At 39.8% G+C, this 22,864-nt stretch overlaps 1 protein-coding gene across 4 annotated transcripts in view; it reads left to right on the top strand.

The window, feature by feature from the left end:
* LOC106869848 (uncharacterized) overlaps window positions 1–22,864 on the top strand; it is a 202,785-nt gene that overhangs the window by 45,977 nt on the left and 133,944 nt on the right. For all 4 annotated transcript variants that reach the window (XM_014915765.3, XM_014915761.3, XM_089337947.1 and 1 more), the window contains one exon: window positions 9,567–9,660. Coding sequence is in view for 2 of the 4 variants with exons in the window: in XM_014915761.3 (XP_014771247.2) it covers window positions 9,567–9,660 (94 nt within the window). In the remaining 2 variants the exon portion in view is untranslated. The remainder of the gene's footprint in view (window positions 1–9,566; window positions 9,661–22,864) is intronic.

Raw genomic sequence — 22,864 nt, 5'->3', positions numbered from 1 at the left:
GAGGAAGAAAATAAAAGCCCAACGGTGATTGTTAGCAACTGTCAAAGGGAAGGGAGATAAGTAGGAGTTAACCGCGATGTAAATTTACTTGTTTAGAAGAAGAAATACATGGCTTTTGTTTTCAGGTGAAGGGGACAACTATATTCATGTTTCATTCTAGTAGACTCCCATCAGCAGAATCTAACCAAGCTTGGTAATCAGTTAACAAATATTTCTACATAAAACAGGAATTTTTGGTTGGTATAATTTACATAATTAAGTTAATGAACTATCTGCTTATAGGTGATGTATATTCACTTCTTCTGCTGATAATTCTTTTTGTCTAGGCAGATACTATATTCCAGCTCAGATAACCTAGATGCCAGTGGATATCAGATCATAAGGGAATGTTAATCTGTGATAGACTAACCTCATATCCAGGAGGAGGTTTAGCTCTCATCTTCATATTATGGCATATATTGTGAAGTGAACTGAGCTGATTGTAGAGTAGATTACAAGATCCTTACCTTCACTGCAAAATGTTCCCTTTTTTAGTGGAAAGCTGTATTAACCCTGCTTACCTTTAGAACATGAACAATTTAATTATATGAAATGGCTGCAGTTGTTGTTTAACCCCTGGTCAGTCCTGATCTATAATTAAAGATGTGCTAGCTGTGACCATCCCGCCTTTTCTGGGGGTATCTCCAACTACGTTATCTCATGTACCCTCACATTGTGTGATTCGCAGAAGATTTGGCTGTTATTTCTAACAGATTGAACTACCAAGATGAAGCTGGTTTGGAGCCAGCTCTTTGGGAAATAGAAAAGGGTTGACCTTTTTTATATTAGGGAGAAAAAAAAATGCTCCCTCTACCCACCATCTCCTTCAACATGTAGAGGTTAGACAGAGCTGGAGCTACCCTCCCCCCCCCCATCCCCACTATCTACACTAAGACAGTTAGGGTGGCTGTTTGTTCCCTCTCCCCGTTCTGATAGAGCATTGCGCTGTTTGGTATGTACCAAAGTAATTGATGTGGGTGTAGGGGGTGGACAGATAAGGCAAAAGGCACAGGGAAATTTACTTTCCCCCCCCCCCCCCCCACACATGCGGATATACATACATGTACACACACATACACACTTATTCAAAAAGTGAGGCTTCACTAGATAATCACTACTCCAAGTTTCCTATTTCCATATTTACTTCAACAATAATAAACTGAAGACTCACATTCAAATATATACTCTTGAACATGTATTGAATGCGTTTTTTCTTTCTCTCTCCCCTCCTTCCATTGTAAAATGGAACACACACTATTTGTGTGTGCGCTTGTATAGATGTGTGTGTATAGAGAGAGATGTGTACGTTCTGATAGTAATAGTCTTGGTGTGCTGTGTATGTATGTATCTATATGTTATGTATATTGAGTAATTACAGGGGTTACTTGAGATGGTTGGTTATTTGCAGTGGTGATGGTGGTGGTGGTGGTGGTGTTGCAATCTATTTTTGTCCGTTCCCCAGTGTAGTGACCAGATATGTTAAGTAGATTGCAGGAAGTATTTACAACTGTTTTGTCTGTGGCTGAAATAACTGAGAGCTGTGTTATTAGCCTCAGCACCCACCTGATAATGCAACCTCTGCGCAATGTCAAAGTGACCACACTTCATTGACCTCTGTCCAATGTTTACTTTTTAATCTCACTGGGTCAGTCTAACTTCACTATAGTTTTAATTTGTGTGGCAACTTTCTTGGGATGTTTACAGTGTCTAAAAGTGCAATATTCTACAAGGTTTTTAGCCAATTATTTGCTATGAAATTGTTCCGGGTGTTTGTTGATCCCCTGCCCTTTCTTTTTTTTTTTTTTTTTTTTTCGTGTTCCCAACTGCTTCAACTAGTCCTGTTCTTATTTTTAGTGTATCACATTCATTTAATCTCATTCTCAAATGACAATATTTGCTAATTTTTCTGAAGATTATCATTAATGATGTAAAATTAAGTGTTGGACATAACTACCATATTTAATGTCTGGCATAATAGTCATGTCAGCAATAGTTATAATTGTTGCTCTGGATGGCATGTATGTATGTGTGTATGTATATATACTCTTTTACTTGTTTCAGTCATTTGACTGCGGCCATGCTGGAGCACCGCCTTCAGTCGAGCAAATCGACCCTAGGACTTTGTAAGCCTAGTACTTATTCTATCAGTCTTTTGCCGAACTGCTAAGTTACAGGGACATAAACACACAAACATCGGTTGTCAAGTGATGGTGGGGGGAGAAACACAAACACACACATAAATATACATAGATATATATATATATATCATCATCAATTAACATCTGTTGTGGTTGGGTTGGACACTTTGACTGGGCTGGCAAACTGGAAGGCTGCACCGGACTCCAGTCTCATTTGGTATGGTTTTCTATGGCTGGATGCCCTTCTTAACACCAACCACTCCAAGAGTGTAATGGGTGCTTCTACATGCCATTTGCATGACACGGTGGTGCGTTCGCTTAATTTTCTGTTATAAATCTGATCCAATCTAGGGAGCGTTGGAGAATGTTAATTGACCCCAGAACTTGACTGGTACGTTATTTTATTGACTCTAAGGAAGACCAATCAGACTTTGGTGTGATTTTGTTTTACTCAGAACACAAAGGATCATATCTGAATAGTTGGAGGTTTTTATGTCTCCGGGGTCTTAATGACCTGCCGGCTGCTTCACTATGTTACGATCCCATGGTTTGCTCTCTCTCTCTCTCTCTCTCTCTCTCTCTCTCTCTCTCTATCTCCCCTCTCCCCCTGCCCCTCTCCCATAGATGGCCGACAGATAATGTAGTAGACACACATGTATGCACACACGGGGCGGGCGTACAGATAAGCTAAATAACACCACCATCACCATTCTCTCCCCTCCATCTTTATCATCACTATCACCGACAATGTCACCATCTCTACCAACCAATACCATCTTCACCACCACCATTACACTTCCACAATGACCACCACCATTCCCATCATACTATTACCACCATCACTTCTAGTCCTAATCTAATAGAAGTTTCCCAAATCTTCCACCAACCAAGTATTTGATAAGAAATCTTCACTTTTTTTTTTTAAAGTTATTTTTAATAGATGTGAATTAATTTTATAGTGTGAAGACTCCTTAATGTTTCCTTGGTAACTGTATATTTGGTCTGTCATTGGTCAGGATGTTCAGTTCTTCAGGTTTGATAATTTGGCGGAAGGTGTGCGTGTGTGGGTGGGGAGGAGAAGGCTCACACCTGATAACACAGGTTTAAGAATGAAGTGTTTAGTGGTAAGAGAGGGGCATGTGTGGAAGACATGCTTATCATGGACTCTATTGCCTTATCTCACACACACACACACTCTCTCTCTCTTTAATGTGCATGTATCCATGTTCTCATGCATACGTACACACACTCATATACACTCTCTTATGTGACACGTTCTTACTTGCATGCACATATGCATGCACAGATACTACATGCTCTTGCACACACAGTCTTACATACTCACAAATATATTCAAGAAACAAGAAGAAATCATTTACTCTGGGGTCGGGGACCTTGACTGTGAAGCAAAGAAGTTCACTTCACATTTGCAAGATTTCAGGTTCATTCTCACTGTGCGGCATCACTCGAGTGTTTTTCACTATGGCTTTGGCATGACCAATGCCTGGTGAGTGAAACTGGTTGACAAAAACTGTATTGCTCACTCATAGTGCAATGTGCGCATGCACACACACACACACACACACACACACTCGAAATAAAATTATTTATGAAACTAGTGAACATAAGTCTCCTTCTCAAAATGGGAGACAGCCACTTAGTCAGGACATGCTAGATATAAGGATTTTTGATATCAGCTCAAAACATTAATAATCATGGTTTCGAATTTTGCCACAAGGGCAGCAATTTTGGGGGAGGGGATGAGTTGATTACATTGATCCCCAGTGTTCAACTGGTACTTATTTTATTGACCCTGAAAGGATGAAAGGCAAAATTTGAACTCAACGTAGCGACAAGCAAAATACTGCTATGCATTTTGTCCAGTGCACTAACCAGTCTGCCAGTTCGCCCCCCTTGTTTCATATTTTGGCACAAGGCCAGCAATTTTACAGAAAGGGAGTTAGTTGATTACATCAACCCCAGTTTTTGCCCAGTGCTTTATTTTATTGACCCTAGGTAGATGAAAGGCCAAGTCAACCTCAGCAGTATTTGAACTGAGAATGTAATGAGCCAGAAGAAATGCTGCTAAGCATTCTGTCCAATGCACTAAGGGTCCTGACAGCTCACTACCTTGATAATAGTTCTTCCTATTATGGGTATAAGGACTGAAATTTATATGGAAGGGGCTAAGCGATTACTTTGCTCCCTCAGTGTTTCATAGGATCCTTATTTTATCAACCCCGAAAGGATGGAAGTTAGCCTCAGCAGTATTTGAACTTAACATAAATAATCAAAGAACTACTGCTATGCATTCTGTCTAACGTGCTGGGCTGGATTAAGCTCCATCAAGGCCCTAAGCACTTAAATGATTTTGGTTCCCCCATAAAAGATTATGTAATTCAAAATATAAGCAATAACAAGCCATAAGACAAATTTTTAATTTTCAAAATGAAACAAAACAGTAAAAAGGAAACAAATGTTTATTTTTGTACACTTCCACTTTATTTATATTTGAAAAGTTTCCTCCTACTTTTTTGAATCGCAAAATCTTTGATCAGATCCTCAAAATTCATCTTAGGTAACACATCTGCATCTATAGTTAGCGATAAAGGCATCCCAAATATTATTTTAGCAAGTTTAAAGTGATTTCTTTTGTGCTGTAAACCATTTACCATTTCTGTGGTGCCACCTCCTTCCCTTGATGCTCTAAGCACATGTTTATTTTACTTAATGGTTAATCCAGTGCTCCATGCTAATGGTTCTATCATAGTAATAACGATAGCAATGATAAGCGTTTCTACTATAGGCCGAAGGCCTGAAATTTTTGGCGGGAGTGTATAGTTTATCACATTGATCCCAGTGTTCAACTGGTGCTTATTTTATCAATCCCGAAAGGATGAAAGACAAAGTTGACCTCAGCAGTATTTGAATTCAGAATGTATAGAGTAAGAAGTGCTGCTAAACGTGCCCAATGTACTAATGATTCTGCCAGCTTACTGCCTTCATAATAATAATGATAATAATAATAATTTTTTTTTTTTTTTTTAGAAGCATTATTGTAATTGGATGAGTCTGTTACTCTGCCTCGTCCCCTTGCCATGCATAAACTGATTTTTAGGAAAGCTGGCAGTCATTGGTTCACATATTGGAAGAATCAGCTCTCAAAACAGATGGTACCTCTTGACTAATTTGGTTATAACAACCTTCATTATCTCAATATGAAACAGTTCTCTCTCTATCTCTCTCTCTCTCTCTCTCTCTCTCTCACACACACACACTGCATATTATTTAACATAACATCAGTGATTAATGAACACGTGTCCATATATACACATACATACATGCAGGCACATGCAAACATACATACATATGCTCACATACACACACATACATACATACATAGACACATGCTTACCTATGTTCACACATATTACGCATATATTTACATGCACATGCATACACAAACACGCACACATTTAGGGAACTATAAGGAACTATAGGCCTAACTATATTTATAATTGTAGTATAAGCCTAACACTATAACAGGGGACTATAGGGCCTAACACTATTTGGATTAGGGCTCTATAGGCTTAACACCATTATAGGGGACCATAAAGCCTAATATCAGAGCAGGACATGCTCAGCCTAACAGTATATATTAGAGGGAACTATAGGGTCAAATACCATTTAGAATAGGGGACTATTAGCCTAAAGGTAGAACATGGAACTATAGACCAATCATTATTTTTCATTGTTTACAGTCTGAGTTCAAATCCTGCTAACAGTTATTAACTAGGGTCTATACAAGCAGCTATGCTTTTCTCCACCAGCTCCTTGTTATAGTCTCCTGTTAAGAAATCATTTGTAGTAGTAATGATAGTAGTACAGTGGTAGTTGTGATGCAGTGGTGGTGGTGATTTTGGTAGTGGTAGTAGTAATGGTGGTGGTAATGTAGTAGTAGTAGTAGTAGTAGTAATAGCAACAGTGGTGGTGGTGGTAGTTATCTCTGCTGGAAATCTTAGCAGTTCCCTCATCTCCCCCTGTCCCTCTGTAATCTCTGATATTTACCCACCTCTGCCTCCCACACTTCATCCCTTCCATCTGTTTTTTCCACACTTCAAATATCCCAACATAGAAAGATAGAGGGCTGAAGAGAATATAATTCCTTTTTAGGGATCATATATGGGGTGAAAGGGGGAGGAGATGGGGGCGGGGTTTATTTCTTCCCTAATTAGTGATGGGCATATGTAATTAAGATTAGGTGGGGGTGAGGCTGAAAAGATAAAGACGGGCAGGTAAGATTAAGATTTAAAGTAGAAGAGGAGGTGTGAGTTTGAGATGTTGTGATGTGTATGTTTTCCCAAGGGCTCAAATAATCGAAATAAAGTAGCACCTACTGGGAATTGAACCATGTTACTGACTTTGGTCTATCATATTTGTAACAACAGCAATATTTCTTAAAACAAATTATTTATCATTATTATTATTAACTAATAATAATGGCTTCAAATTTTGGCACATGGCCAGAAATGTTGTGGTAGGTGTTAAGTTGATTACATCGACCCCAGTGTTCAACTGGTACTTATTTTATTGACCCCCGAAAAGATGAAAGGCAAAGTTGACCTCGGCAGAATTTGTCCTCAGAATGCAAAGATGGATGAAACCTTTTCTTGCTTGAGATTTGAAACTGACAGAATCATTAGCATGCTGGACAAAATGCTTAGCGGCATTTCATCTGTCTTTACATTTTGAGTTCAAATTCTGCCATTTTGTCCAGCATGCTAATGATTCTGTCAGCTCACTACCTTAATGATAATAATAATAATAATAATCCTTTCTGCTAAAGGCACAAGGCCTGAAATTTGGGGCAGAGGACTAATCGATTACTTAATATATCGACTCCGAAAGGAGGAAAGGTGAAGTTGATCTTGGCAGAATTTGAACTCAGAATGTAAAGACAGATGAAACGCTGCTAAGAATTTTGCCCGTCATGCTAACGAACCTGCCAGCTCGCCACCTTATAGAAAAAAAAATATAATTAAGTGATACAAGGCCAATGTTTAAGGTTTATATAGTTGACTTTGTTATATGACTGGTATAGAAAAGTGAAAAGGAAAATGGACAGGATTAGAACATAAACATCCCTAGCTAAAGGTGACAAGGTATTTTGTCCAGTACTTTCTACAGCTCCTATCATACCACCAAATATCTTTATAGTAAAAAAATATCTTAGATGTAGTGTTGCATTTCCAGGAGAGATAGCAACAGCTTGTGGTGAAGGCCATGCTTTCTGGAAAGCACTTAATTGAATGAAATGAAACCTTTTCTTGCTTGAGATTTGAAACTGATCATGAACTCTCCATCAGCTTGTATTGTGGAGGAGGAAGTTGTCGGTGATTGAGTAGATTTGGGGTGGAGATTGTCATCAGATGGCAGCAAACAAAGGTTAGATATCTAATTAGAAGAATTACATAGCTTTCGTCCTCAAATGTGTTCAATAATTAATTTTTCTGCTCATTTCTCCGCTTTGGTGTCGGCAGACTGTTTAATGGTGCCATTTATAAATAGATCCATTACATGTGTGTGTGTGTTTTGCACATGTACACACGCACACACACGCATGTAAGAACACCAGTCTTTCTAGCAGCCTTGACCATTTTAATGGAGACTGGACTGTATTCTGTATCAGTGCTCTCCAAACTGGTCCATAATGCTGCACTCAATGAACCCCCACAATGGCACTCTACAACGTTATCTATACAACTGTGACACATTATGGCAGTGTCTATACCACAACCACCACCACAACAGTTGAACTGCTCAAATTATATTAAAAGTAATAAATCTGATTCTGCTGATCTTTAAAGTACCTTGTGTTTAGTTTTTATTTTTATCATGGTCTGAACCCAAGCCCACATGGTTGAGAAACGAACTTCTTATGCATATCAGCACATTTTCTTATTTATTGCATCAAACTGCATATGTTATAATATCCCTATCAACCTGAGACCTCTTCTAACCACATCTTTGATAATGGGCAGCAGGGTGTGGTACTTTGTGCGTTATCTGTTGAGTGTTGCAAGGTTACAGGCTGAATAAGCTTGAGTGTATCCCAGTTTCTGTGGTGTAGTGCACGTTCCCTCTCCGACCGAATGGGGCACCAGTCTATTGTAGAGTTGACCCACCAGCTATTACTTGTACTTATTTTCAGCTGAATGTACTGAAACTGTGTGAAATGGAGAGTACCTTGCACAAGGACACAGTGTGCCGCAGGTCAGAGAATCGAACCCATATTCTAATATTCTTGATATCAACATTGAAACCACTACTAACCACATGCTTTGTCTGTCGAATGACGGATGAAGTATTAAGTATTCGTTGTGTTAATTATGGAGTGTTGCACTCGTTGAGTGTGGCATTCGTTGCATCCTACGCTATTGTCTCTTATCACTGGGTTCAATTTCTCTAAGTTCTGTAGGACTCTTTTAAGGCATTGAGTATCATTGCCGTTTGTTGTGTTGCTAGAAAAATGACGTGTGTGTGTGAGTCCCCAGTTTAACCTTTACCTGTGTAATCTTTTGGGGTACCATGTTACTTCAGAAATGACCTATATATCTATATATATCCTCGCCCCTAACTTTTAACTCTGTAGTGTTGGATGTTACCCCAGAAGTGATCTATATGTGTATATACACTCCATTTTAGTTTGTGTGTGTTTATTATATATATATATGTATATATATATATATATATTTATATATATATATGTATGCACACACACAAAATAACTATTGCCTTCCATTGATTCTCTTTCACTAAGATATAAATGCTCAGCTATATTTTATTAATGAGACATTTCCTACAGAATCCTAATTAAATGCTAATTAATCACACGAAGACACTAACAAATCCATAGACAAAATTTTAACTTTCACGCAAATGTATGAATGTTTATTTTGGATAGAGTCAGTGAGAGTTAACTCCCTTGTACAACACCACGTTGATTGATATGGCATCAGGATAGCACACTTTATCTCCTTTCTAGTCTGATACCCCCCCCCCCCCACACACACACACATACACACTCTTACACGCACGCAGACACAAACAAACGTGTGTGTGTGTATTTGTTGTGATTAAACGTTCGAAGCTTCTCCTTACAATATCTTTATATCCTCACATGAAAATCTATTTCATTTTACCTTGTGTGGCCTGCCCGAGGGACGGCCTGGCGGGGGAAGAGTGATTAATATTTATTATTGCCAAGAATATGGCCCTGTTGAAACTAAAGACACAGTCTTCAGTCATACGACATTGTCGTTAACGGTAATAATGGAATTCTAATGTTGATGTAAATATATTTCTAAAGGGTATTTGTTGTCTTTGTAGGAATGTTCGGCTTGAGGAAGATGATGCCCGATTTCGTCGTACTGCCTCAGGAACGATTAAATTTGAGGGCTCCGGTGGACAGTTCTCATCAAAGGTAAGCTACATCTATACTGTAATCTTAAACTAAATTGTCTTTTAATTTGTACCTGGGACAACTTCATCTCTGGTGAGAAACTGTCTCACCTTTAGTCACTCAGTACTCCTTCTATTACAGAAGTATAATAAAAACTATTTGTTTTGATAAATCATATGAAAATATTAAATTTGTAGACCTATCCAACCGATATTACATTCATGGTTATATGGTAATCTATCTGATTGATGAGGAAGGCTTAAAAACACTCATTTACAACTCAGTAGTATTTATTTCATCCACTTTTCTGACAAAAACCTATTCATGAACATTTGACCTCCCATGTAGAATAACAGAGAATATTACTGTTATGAACAAAGGATTGCCCACAATGTACCTCCATGTATTTAATAAAGAGTTTTGTTCTTAATTCCCAAAACAATATGGTAGAAACCTGCCCAAGGTATGTGGGTACAAAAGCCGAGATGTTGTGACCGTAACAATGAAGATGGGGACACTCAATTAAATTTATCAATGTATAATAATGATAATTTCTGGAGATGGTTGGATGGTTCCGTTACTGAGATATTGTGACTATAATAACCATGATGAGGACAATAATGCTGGCATGACTTGGATGGTTTGACAAGAACTGGTAAGGTTACATCAAGCTCCATTGCCTGTTTTGGCATGGTTTCTACGGCCGGATGCCCTTCCTAATGCCAACCACTTTATAGAGTACTGGGTGCTTTTTAAATGGCACCAGTGTTTTTTATGTGGAACCAGCACCAGTGATTTTTATGTAGCAATATTTTCTCTTAAAAATTCAGACAAAACCATCATTTTCTTGATAAATCTGTCTAGGATTCTGTGTAGCAAAACGGGCTGGGGTGGTATGACCCAGTGGATGAGTTATAAGACATTGTGTTCAAGTCCATTGCAGTCTATTTCTCAGTAGAACAGTTTGCTCTACAATTGGTGGGAATGGATGACTGTTTATTGGGAAAGTCACATGTAATGTATGCTAGCACCTTATCCAGGAGGAGGTTTATTCCTTATTTCCCACCATGAAACCAAAACTAAGTTTCGGAGACGTTTCCATTTCACATGGCACAACAACTCTTAGACAAATGTAAAACCAGAATCCCACGATCATAGAAAATGAAGATCAAAGGACAAAGCTGTATATAAGTGTTAATTAATTATGTTTGGCATGATACCTAATTATAATTCCTAATAATATCAATTAGCATTTAAATGTACTTAATAATCTATGCAGATCACAGACCTATGTTGAAAGTTGATCAAATTTCAACTAGATTCTCTGTAAATCAGCTAAACATTGTAGATAGGATCTCTGCTATTACTGTACTGCCTCCTTATGTTAGAATATATAGCCAAGTTCTGTTTCTCTGTTATATACACCTCTCTCTGTTAAAAGTATATAACCAAGTCTACAGATGTATGTAGGAGTTATCTTCTCTTTCATAGCTGGCATGTAGACATTTTTCAGAGTGTTTTGTGAGATGACATTGTGCATGGTGTGTGGAAGTTAGCATTGTTGCCTAGTGTAATATGTGTGTGTGTGTGTGTCTGTCTGTCTGTATACTTCTGTATTTTTGTGTGTATGCATGTGTTTGTGTATATCTGGTCAAGTGTAATACATGTATGTCTATTTGTATGTATACATGTGTGTCTGTATCTCTGTATGTGCATCTGTATGTCTGTCTCTATGCTTGTGTGTGCTGTAAATTATAAGAGTAGCCATTGTGATTCTAATGAAAGTAAAGCTGACAATTTTGTCAAATTAGGGTCATTTAGTATACTTAACCACCCTTAATAATCCAAAGGAATATAACATCCACCCAGCAGGATGGCTTTTATGTTCCTTTGGTTACATCACCATAAACAGGGTGGGAGATGGTGAAGGGTGGGGTATTGTTTGACCTAGCGGCCCCATTTTACAAATTGGGTTGTTTTACTACTTTATGAACACCCCACTCTATACACATTGTCATATACAATCATAGATTCATATGACACTATACACACACACACACTTATGCACTCAACTACATATAGGCTACATTCAATATACACCCCCACATATAGCAGTTTGTAATTAATGTGTTGTAAACAATGATATTTAACTGTTAATTAGTTAGTGCGCACTAAACGAGTGATGTGGTAGTCGGGGTTTCAAATCTTGCTACAGACGTTGTTGATGACCTAAAGGGTGCACTGTGTTGTCACTATCACTTTGTTTCTTCTTGTTGCTAATGATGATGATGGTAGTAGTGGTAGGAGTGGAGTTGAATAGCAGGCTTCAGACGGTGATACTGATGTCATCAGTGTTACAGGTAGAGGTCTTAGTTCATTAGTCTATTATTGTCACCATTATCATTATCAATATCTTCAACTTCTTTCTCTACCTGCCTTCCTGATGGCTAGCCGGCGCCTCCCTGATGGCTAGGTACCATCTCACTGATTGCCGATGGCTAACTGCAGTCTCACCGATGGCTAACCGCAGTCTCGCCAATGGCCAACTGCAGTCTCACCGATGGCTAACCACAGTCTCGCCAATGGCCAACCGCAGTCTCACCGATGGCTAACCGCAGTCTCAGCGATGGCTAACCGCAGTCTCGCCAATGGCCAACCGCAGTCTCACCGATGGCTAACCACAGTCTCGCCAATGGCCAACCGCAGTCTTGCCGGTGGCTAACTGCAGTCTCGCCGATGGCTAACCACAGTCTCGCCGATGGCTAACCGCAGTCTCGCCGATGGCTAACTGCAGTCTCGCCAATGGCTAATTGATGTCTAACTGTGTCACAAGTCACTGATCTCCTCACATTATTATAGTATTCTTGCTTCCATGGTATATTTACATATCTGAAGAGAAGGCAACATCAGTTTGATATTTGTTTCTCACCCACACACACACTCACAACATACAAACATATACACACATTTACACCACACACTTGTATATACACACACACACACATACACACACACACACACACACACACACACACACACACACATGGTCATAGGTTAAATTCTTCTGTGCAGTATATTCCCATACATTGCTGTCATTCCACCTCTACCATTGCACACCACCACTACATACCACCGCCATTACAACCATAACTAGAAACTGCCACACATCACTGCTACACCACCAATTACCACCACTACAACCACATGCTACCACTACACCATCATCATCACACACCACCACCATGTAACAAGCACCACCACCATCAACACCATCACCATAACCACCGCTACATCCACCACCACTGCCAGAACCATCACCACCACCACCACCACCACCATCACCACCACCACCATATTGCCAAAATAACAAGACACAATAACTGACGGAAACCTTTATTTTTGAAACAAATTTGACCTTTTCTCTATAAAATGACAAACTAATGTTGCTGCCGTTATTATTGCTGTTACTGTTGTTAGAAGTGAATGTGTTTGTTTTTGTATAATGTTCCTTCCACCCCCACCCCCTCTTCCATCGATGGAGTTGGAACCATGACATAATACTTTAATACTACCAATGACATGATTTGAACAACTGTCCTCTTAACTGGTTGTCCTTTGCTTGCTGTGCCACATCTAATCTGTTCAGTTTAATGTTGCTGTATTTCTGCTGGAGCTTTTTTTCATCTGTCTGTTGGGACTATAATATGTGCACACTTACACATATACATGTGTGTGTCTGTGATATATGATGAGAGGGCTAAAGCATGAGGGAAGGATCAGGAACAGGTTTCCTGCTTTAGAGGAGATACATGACTTCCTCACATTATAAAAGAGCAAGTGGAGCATTCAAGAGCATAAGGAAAGTGAGTGAGGAACACTAAACTACTACACACATACACGCATGCATGTATGCAATGACTAAACTGTGTGTGTGTGTGTGTGTGTGTGTGTGTGTGTGTGTGTGTGTGATCATTTAACATCTGCTTTCCATGCTGGCATGGATTTAGATGGTTTGACTGGAACTGGTAAGCCAGAGATCTCCCAAGTTCTAGTCTGATTTAGCATGGTTTCTATGGATGGATGCCCTTCCTAATGCCAACCACTTCAAGAGTATAATGGGCTGTGGTTCATTACAGCTGTTTCAGACATGTTTTTTTTATTGATAAACAATACATCCTTGCTCAAGAAAATAACACACATCCTGGTCTGGGAATCAAACTCACAACTTCACGATCGTAAGGTCAATGCCCTAACCACTGAGCCATGTGCCTTCACATACATATACTCACACAAAGAACAGCTACAGAATTATATTTTAAAATTATTGTTGGCAGAAGTGGTGGTGATGGTGGATTTAATGTTGATGATAATGTTGCTATTGAAATCAATTTATTTCTTACGCCAAATTCTATGAGAAATTTTCCCCTATTTACTGAATTCTCAATCAATAGAGAATCAGAATTAATTTGACCAAGTTTACACAGAAAATTATTTTAATTTACTGTTCTTTGTTTTTATGGAAATTTCCTTGTCTCTCTTTGAACCGAGACCTTCACAGAAAGCAGGCAGTCTCGAAAGAATTATTGACCAACATCAAGTTTCCATTTTTGGAAAACTACTCAAGTTTTAAGTTGAATCATTTGAAACCTGAGTGACGACCTCTTATTGTTGACCACTCAACATCACCACCACAGTCATCACACCATTGCCAACCACCACCATTACACCTTCCCCACTCACTCCCATCACCATAACCTGTGCCATTATCCTGTCACAACCACCACTCACCACAGCCACCATTCCTATCATCATCACACCATTCCCACTTACCACCACCACTGCCACAACCATCACCACCATCATCTCACTACCACCACCACCATCAACATTTGCCTCCACAACCACCATCATCATCACTTATGGTTTTAACATCTGTCTGGTGTTTGAAGTAAAAAATATTGCCATGCTGGCTTTAATTTGGGATTTCTGATGATTTGTAGACATGAGGTGCATGTGATGTAGAATCCTTCAACCAGATGAAATGAAACCTCAGCTTGGTGCAACAATACAAATCTGCTGACCCCTAACTGGCACAGACCTTTCTTGCACTGAGCCCTAATTTATACAGACCTCTGTAACACTGACCCCTGACATAGACATCTGTGACACTGACACCCTAACTGATACTGATCGCAAAGATTTAGGATTCTTCAGGTTTTTAACCCCTTGCAGACAGATATAGTACTGACAGTCTGTGCTGTGCACTGGTATTAGGCCATTCAGTTACTACATAATTTTTCATACAAGGAATTTTACAGCGTATTTACGGATTCTTCTCAGTGTGGTATATTTGAAAACACAGTGCCACACAGAGCAAGACATTGCACTGCTCACACACACAGTGTTTCAATGCGGTCAGTACTGCTTCCCATCTGCAAAGAGTTAAATATATAAACTTTAGTTTGAGCCCACCTCTAGCATCACAGTTAACATCTAGTTCTCCCCGTGTTGGTAGGTTTCATAGAAGTGGATAAACAAGTTATATTTCCTCTTGGATTGGATGATAATCTACTGTTTTAAATAATTTTACGGCTATGACGAATAAAAATTTAGGTGAGTAAGATTTCGCTGGCTTGCCCTAAACCCAATGAAATACCTAGACTCGATGCTCAAATAATTTTCTTGGGCTGTGATGGTATTAGTTATGGAGCAATAATTTCCTTCAGGTCTAAGGCAGTGAGCTGGCAGAATTGTTAGCACACCAGGCTTAGCAGCATTTTGTCTGTCTTTACGATCTGAGTTCAAATTCTGCCGAGGTCGACTTTGCCTTTCATCCTTTCAGGGTTGATAAAATTAAGTACCAGTTGAGCAGTGGGGGTCGATGTAATTGACTTATCCCCTCCCTCAAAATTGCTGGCCTTGTGCCAACATTTGAAACCAATATTTCCTTCAGAACTGTCTTTCACCAGACATCTGGCTTTGGTGATGGGACTGAGGAGTGGGGGAGGCAGGGCTGACTCTGAGGCTCACTCCTGCCACCTCCACCACAACCATCAATGCCGCCTCCACCACAACCGTCAATGCCACCTCCACCACAACCGTCAATGCCACCTCCACCACAACCGTCAATGCCACCTCCACCACAACCGTCAATGCCGCCTCCACCACAACCGTCAATGCCGCCTCCACCACAACCGTCAATGCCACCTCCACCACAACCGTCAATGCCACCTCCACCACAACCGTCAATGCCGCCTCCACCACAACCGTCAATGCCGCCTCCACCACAACCGTCAATGCCGCCTCCACCACAACCGTCAATGCCACCTCCACCACAACCGTCAATGCCACCTCCACCACAACCGTCAATGCCACCTCCACCACAACCGTCAATGCCACCTCCACCACAACCGTCAATGCCGCCTCCACCACAACCGTCAATGCCACCTCCACCACAACCGTCAATGCCGCCTCCACTACACATTGTTTGAGTGAATAAATATAGAAATCTATTACATTTTTATTGATGTAACTTTTACTGCAAAGACTGGTACATAATAATAATAATAATAATAATAATAATGATAATAATAATAATGTTGCCAGAAAGTTAGGGGTAAGGCACACAGTGTCACCAATAACAATAAGGAGGTGGAGGAGGGAATTAATAACAATGGTAATTGTTGCTTCTTTAATGAGATAAAAGCTGGAAGGAAAATGGAAATAAAAGTGTGCATGTCTGTGTGTGTGTGTGTGTGTGTGGTGGGGAACAAATGCAGTGAATGTGAGGTGGTGACGGCAGCGGTGGTATGAAGAGAGAACAGTCAGTTTTACATTCCCCTCTAGTCGTGTAGCGTAGCAAGCAGCCTGGTCAATGTTACTCACTATACACCATTGAACAGTTATTGATTTCCTCCTCCTCCTCCTCCTTTTTCTTCCTTGCAGTGTTCAGTTTGAAGTAAAGATGTCAGTAAAACAGACCTCATCATCCATGTTAACTCTTGGAACATTCTGACATGGAGCTTTTACTGTGATGCGGGGGATGTTTGTGGTGTGTGGAAGTGACACACATGTGATATGGTGTGCGTGTATAGCATGTGGTGGATGTGTGCGATTGTATGTAATGTAGTGTGGCTGTATGTGATCTGTGGTGTGTGTGTGTGTGTGTGTGTGTATGGAAATCCTGGAGCATTGTACCATGTAGCTTCATCGTGTTTGGTGTATGTAGTGGAGGATTGGTGTACGAATGTATGTGTGGTATGTGTATGGATGTGGGTCGGAAATCCTGGAGCATTTCGACATAGTCAGCTGTGTGTTTGTGTGTCCTTTATACATCATCGTTATTTTATATCTGTACAGCTGTTTTTCCATGTTTGTATGGATTGGCGGATGGGTCTACTGCGGCATAATGCTTTTGTGTGTGTGTGTGTCTGATTTTGGTTGGTTTAAAATTATCCAACTATAATTGTCTCCTGTTAATAATTGGTAGTTATATTTCTCATAAAATGAGGACTTGTATGTGTGTGTGTGTGTATACACACACACACTCACACACATGTATATGCACTTGTGTGTATATCACATACAGACATGTGTGCATGTATGTATATCTATCTACCTCTCTATCTATCTATCTATCTATCTATCTATATATATATATATACATATATATATATATACACATCTCACACATATATGTCTGAGTGTTTATGTATACATAAGTGCACAAATTTTTGCTACTGTAGCCCGAATTTATTGTCAGGGATGCCACCATAGTTGCTGTCCTGATGCTGCTGCAATGATGATTCTGTCAGTAATAGTTCAACAACCTCAGATAGAGTAACTGTTCTTGATTCATTCCTTACCATATAAGTGTTTGATCGAGAAGTGTCTGCCTATTGTATTACTGCTACATCATACTTGATTGATTTTGTGTGCATGTGTCTATGTATGTATGTAAATATATCTCACATCTGCTATGTAACCTCACCAGAGGTTAAATAGTTTTCTACAAAGAAAACTAACATTCACTACAAATAGTTCCTTTACAAACTCCCTGCATAAAAACAATAGAAGTACAAGAATAAAAAAAGAAACAGAACTACCAAAGAATTTTATGTGGATGGTGACAGTGAATGGGGCTAATGATGAAATAATGAAAACACTACATAAACTGGAAACCTCTCATCCTCAGCAGCCTTATTGGATATCCTCATAATTCCAACACCAAAAAGCAGGACTACTCCATGTTATAGTGTAAAGATTGTTTTAATGTTGCATAGTGGGATGGATGTATGTATAAGTGCATGTGTATATATACATCGAAATTGAACCAAATTCGATGACTGGCACCTGTGCCAGTGGAGCGCTAACAGCACCATCCGGGAGGGATCATTGCCAGAGCAGCTGTCTGGCTTCTGTGCCGGTGGCACATAAAATGCACCATTTGAGCATGATCGTTACCAGCGTCACCTTACTGGCACGTGAACAAAACATTCGAGCGAGATCGTTGCCAGTGCCACTGAACTGGCTCCTGTTCAGGTGGCATGTAAAATACACCATTTTGAGCGTGGCCGTTGCCAGTACTGCCTGACTGGCCTTCGTGCCGGTGGCACGTAAAAGCACCCACTACACTCTCGGAGTGGTTGGCATTAGGAAGGGCATCCAGCTGTAGAAACTCTGCCAAATCAGATTGGAGCCTGGTGTAACCATCTGGTTCACCAGTTCCCAGTCAAACCGTCCAACCCATGCCAGCATGGAAAGCGGACGTTAAACGATGAAGATGATGATGATGATGATGTTATGTTTTTAATGAGAAAAAGACAAGTAGTAGTTTGGCTGTTTTTTGTTGTTATTTTTTGCTCTTCATTCTTTGTCTTTAATGTCTTCCTTTTCTTTCTCCCTTACCTTTCTCTACCCTTTCCTCTATCACTCCAGCTATTACTAAACACACACACACACACACACACACACTCCATGTGAACCAAACTTGTCCAACAATGAGGGAAGATAAAACACAGCCTACAACACCCCTACCCTGAGATGTCTAACAAAGAATATTCTCACAAATTGTTACTTAACTCATTTTTGTTTTATGCTCATACATTAGTTTTATTTACATAAAGATTGAATTGCAATTTAATTACAAGGAAACAATGACAAAAGAAAAAAAGCACACCCCCAGCACAAACGGTGGGCTCAGCTGCATCCTGCGGACAATGGCTGTGATAGCGTTGCCACGGAGAATGACCAGCAGCCCTTGCTGAAGCAGCCATCCTACCTTGCAGGGCTTATTTCAACTGATTTTCGTTTTATTTTAAACTGTTCTAATGTTTCTTCTGTTTTGGTAACTACAACCAGCTGACCATTGACTGCTCACTGACCAAATACTCTACATGTGAAGTACTTGGCAACAGTAATGTAGAAATAACACTGAAGAGAAATGTGATGGTGTTTGATAAGGAAAGATGATTATCATTGCGGACTGTTTGCCAAAATCGAATCACTTGAAAACTCGCTACTGACCACTTTCTTGGCTCCTTAACTCTAAACAAAGCAGACATTAATTAACCCTGCCACCACCACCACTTAATTAATTTTGGACACTTATCCCACCTACCATAAACTAATCTCTTATCTTGAGATTTCTAATCTCACTCATTCTCTGTACCCAGCTAATTAACACAACTGTGTGTGTGTATTGAATCAATAGGAGAGCCTGTAGATTTACTTGAAAGAATGGTCAGATCAGCCTCAAATCACTGTCTTAAATAGGAAGGAATTGTAGACTGACTTACTCTCCCAAGAGAACAGGGTATGCACTGTTGGAATATTTCTGAACATAAGTCTACTCAATCAGGATTGGTCTGGAGCTAAACAACAACTCTGGCATGCTCATCAATATAGCTATGTCAGCTATGTTATTAGCCAAGGTCTACCTCCATCACAAACTGTGTATTTCTTGTTTAAATTCTCCTCTGTCACTTTGTGAAGACAGAAATATCCTGGTGAAGGATAAAATTTCCTGACTCTAATTGGTCAGCCAGCATCTGCCCATTGGTCTTAGCCGAACAAAGTGAACCCTGTCACAGACACAAGGTGTATATATGTGTGTGAGGTGTCTCAGTCATAGTATATATTTTGTTTTGTGGCACATAAAAAGCACCATCCAGACATGGTTGATGCCAGTGTTGCCTGACTGGCTCCCATATTGGTGGCATATAAAAAAGCACCATCCGAACATGGTCGATGCCAGTGCCCCCTGATTGGCTCCTGTGACAATGGCACGTAAAAAAACACCTGCTACACTCTCGGAGTGGTTGGCGTTAGGAAGGGCATCCAGCTGTAGAAACATTCCCAGATCAGATTGGAGCCTGGTGCAGCCTACTGGCTTGCTAGACTTCAGTCAAACTGTCCAACCCATGCCAGCATGGAAAGCAGATGTTAAACGATGACGATGATGATGAAGCACCAAAATTAGTGCCAATATCTAGAGTAAGAATTCTTTCTACTTCATTGACCTTATTATTTATTCAGGACTCTGTGAAGACTATGAGAGAAAACTTGTTCTGGTTAGTTGTTTGGTTGGTTCTAGCTAAGCACTGGCTGACACCACACAGTCACAGATGTAATGCCATTTGTCAGACTCATTAGAGCAATAGGATTGTTGTGTTAAACTCTAGTGATTGGTGGCTATCTTTTGGCCTCATTACCCTCAAGGGTATAGAATTATATATTGGCTCAGATAGTGATATTTTGTGAAGAAGTACAGAAAACCATTTTAAAAAGTGAAGGGAGAATATATAATTGTTTTGATTCCTGATCCTTTGTTATTTGACCATAGAGGAGCAAAAAGTTAGAATTGACTTTGTTGGGTTTTGAACCTAGAACACCAAAACCAGTAAAGTTTTTTTTGACAAGCTGTTAGCTGTTTTACCCTTTAGGATTCAAATTATTCTGTCAAATGTAATGCTTATTTATTAACATTGTTTGGCATTAATCATGCATTATCTTATAGCTTTGAGATCTCAATGATGTGGTTGTTTATTTTTAGAATGACATTGTAGGGTGGTTGTGAGAGGCCAGATCTAGCTAATTTGAACACAAAACAAGTAGAATATTCGGGCTGGATATGTCCAGATTAAATGCTAAAGGGTTAATGCTCCAAACCCACCAATTCCCTAGTGACTTGTTATGTTTAATGATGGCTGTAGCCTACCAGTGACTTTAAGGCTGGTGATGTCTTTAAAATGTGACTTTGCGCCAATAAAATAACATTTTTAAAGGATTACAATTTTAAAACCAAGTCATTTATTCAAAAAAGTGTCACAAAATATTTTGTCACTTATTAGAGAAGCCCAACTGTGCTACATCACATTGCCAAGAAGTGGAGCTATGTATGATGACAAGGTGGGGAGACACATTACCTATCCTTGTCTTAAGGTCTTATGCATTAAGACTAACCTTGAGATTAATATAAATCAAGAGAGTTTCAATGGAGGCCACATGCCCCATAAATAATATATGTATATATGAGAGAGAGGGAGAGAGATATGCTATCTGTGCCTTTCTAGACATGTTTATATTACAAACAAATCTGCCCTCAGACAAATCACTGTTGTATGTTTTTTTTTTCAAGTTTAGTTCCATTGCACTCACCTTAGATTAGTGTGTTTTACTATGACCTTGGGCCAACCAAAGTCTTGTGATTGGATTTTTAGTAGGCAAAAATTGTGTGGAATCCTTATGTATGTGTGTGTATCGTTTTTCCTCTAAGCTGTCTGACAACTGGTGTTGCTTTGTTTACATCTCCATAACTTAGTTCAACAAAAGGGGACTTTAAAAAATAATATACTGTGGTCAATTTGTTTGACTAAAAGCTTTCAAGGCAATGCTCCAACAAGGCCATAGTCCAGTGACTGAAACAAGTAAAGGGCATAAGTAAAAATAAGGGGCACTCCAACACTGCCTGACATAAGGGACAATACAAGAAAATATCCCCACCCCCACATTATTTTCTTTGAAGGTTTCATGTTTATAATGCAATTTAAGAGAGGTTACTCAAGTGGTTTCTTCTGCTTCATGGGAGGATTTCTACACAGTATAGAACGTTCCTCAATTAGGCATGTCGTTTATGGCCACCATGACCATCTGCTCCTTGTCCTACCTGGGTAACCAAGTATCTCCTCTGGTGACCCCCCCCCCATGGGTGCTAGTGCTATGTAAAAAGCACCTGTGTAAATGCCACATAAAAAGTAGCCATGCTGGCACCACATAAAATAGCACCTGTGCTGGTGTTACATAGAAGACCACTCATGCTGGCATCGCGTATTAAACCACCTGTGTGTCAAATCGTTTGACCCATGTCAGCATGGAAAACAGATGTTAAATGATGATGATGATGATGGTCTCCTGTGGTCCCTGTTTGCAAGCAAATGAACTGTGCTTCTATGACACCTCTTTACAACTAGGTGAACTGTGCCTCTTAGTGGCACCTCTTTACAGCCAAGTAGACTTGGCCACTGTTTGTTTAGATATTTTCTAAGGACACAACATAACTGCTGACAGGATTTCAACTGTTGAATGTTAAAGGGACACTGTGTGTGTGTGTGGTGTGTTCCCTTTTTTGGGGTCAAGAGATACTGCGACCCATTTTCTTGCTCTTGTTTACCCCCTGGCCACTACTGCTCCAAAAGATCTATCTGAAGTTACACATTCCAGATATGATCATCCTAGCAGAAACAGTGTAGTTAAGAGTACATTATTCAGTCCTGCCTTTTAAGACAAAGTGTGATGTGAGGGAGATTTGGTTTCTATATCTAGCAGATAGAGGCTCTCCTGTTGGATAAATTGTATTGTGGTTATGGTGGTAGTGGACTAGTGTTGTAGTTGTTGGGGTGTTAGTGTGCTAGTACTGTAGTGGTGAATACCATCACTACACTACTGCCGCAACATTACTAACTCATATGATCTTGTAGTTATTTGCAGTGGTAATGTAATGTAGTTGTAGTGGTGGTAGTAATAGTAGTAGTATATGTTAGTATATAGTAGTAATGGTGGTGGTGGTGGTGGGTGTAGTGATGCTTGTAGCAGTAGCAGTGATAGTGGTATAAATGGTAGCTATAGTGGTGGTGGTGGTGGTGGTGGCGGCAGTGGCGGTAGTGGTAGTAGTGGCTGTAGCAGTAGTGGCGGTTGTAGAAGCAGTGGTGGTAGTAGTATATGATAG

Source organism: Octopus bimaculoides, chromosome 20, assembly GCF_046866305.1.
Source record: "Octopus bimaculoides isolate indiv1 chromosome 20, ASM4686630v1, whole genome shotgun sequence".
Taxonomy (NCBI): domain Eukaryota; kingdom Metazoa; phylum Mollusca; class Cephalopoda; order Octopoda; family Octopodidae; genus Octopus; species Octopus bimaculoides.
Note: the sequence above shows the minus strand (reverse complement) of the source record. Positions and strands in the feature narration are given on the sequence as shown.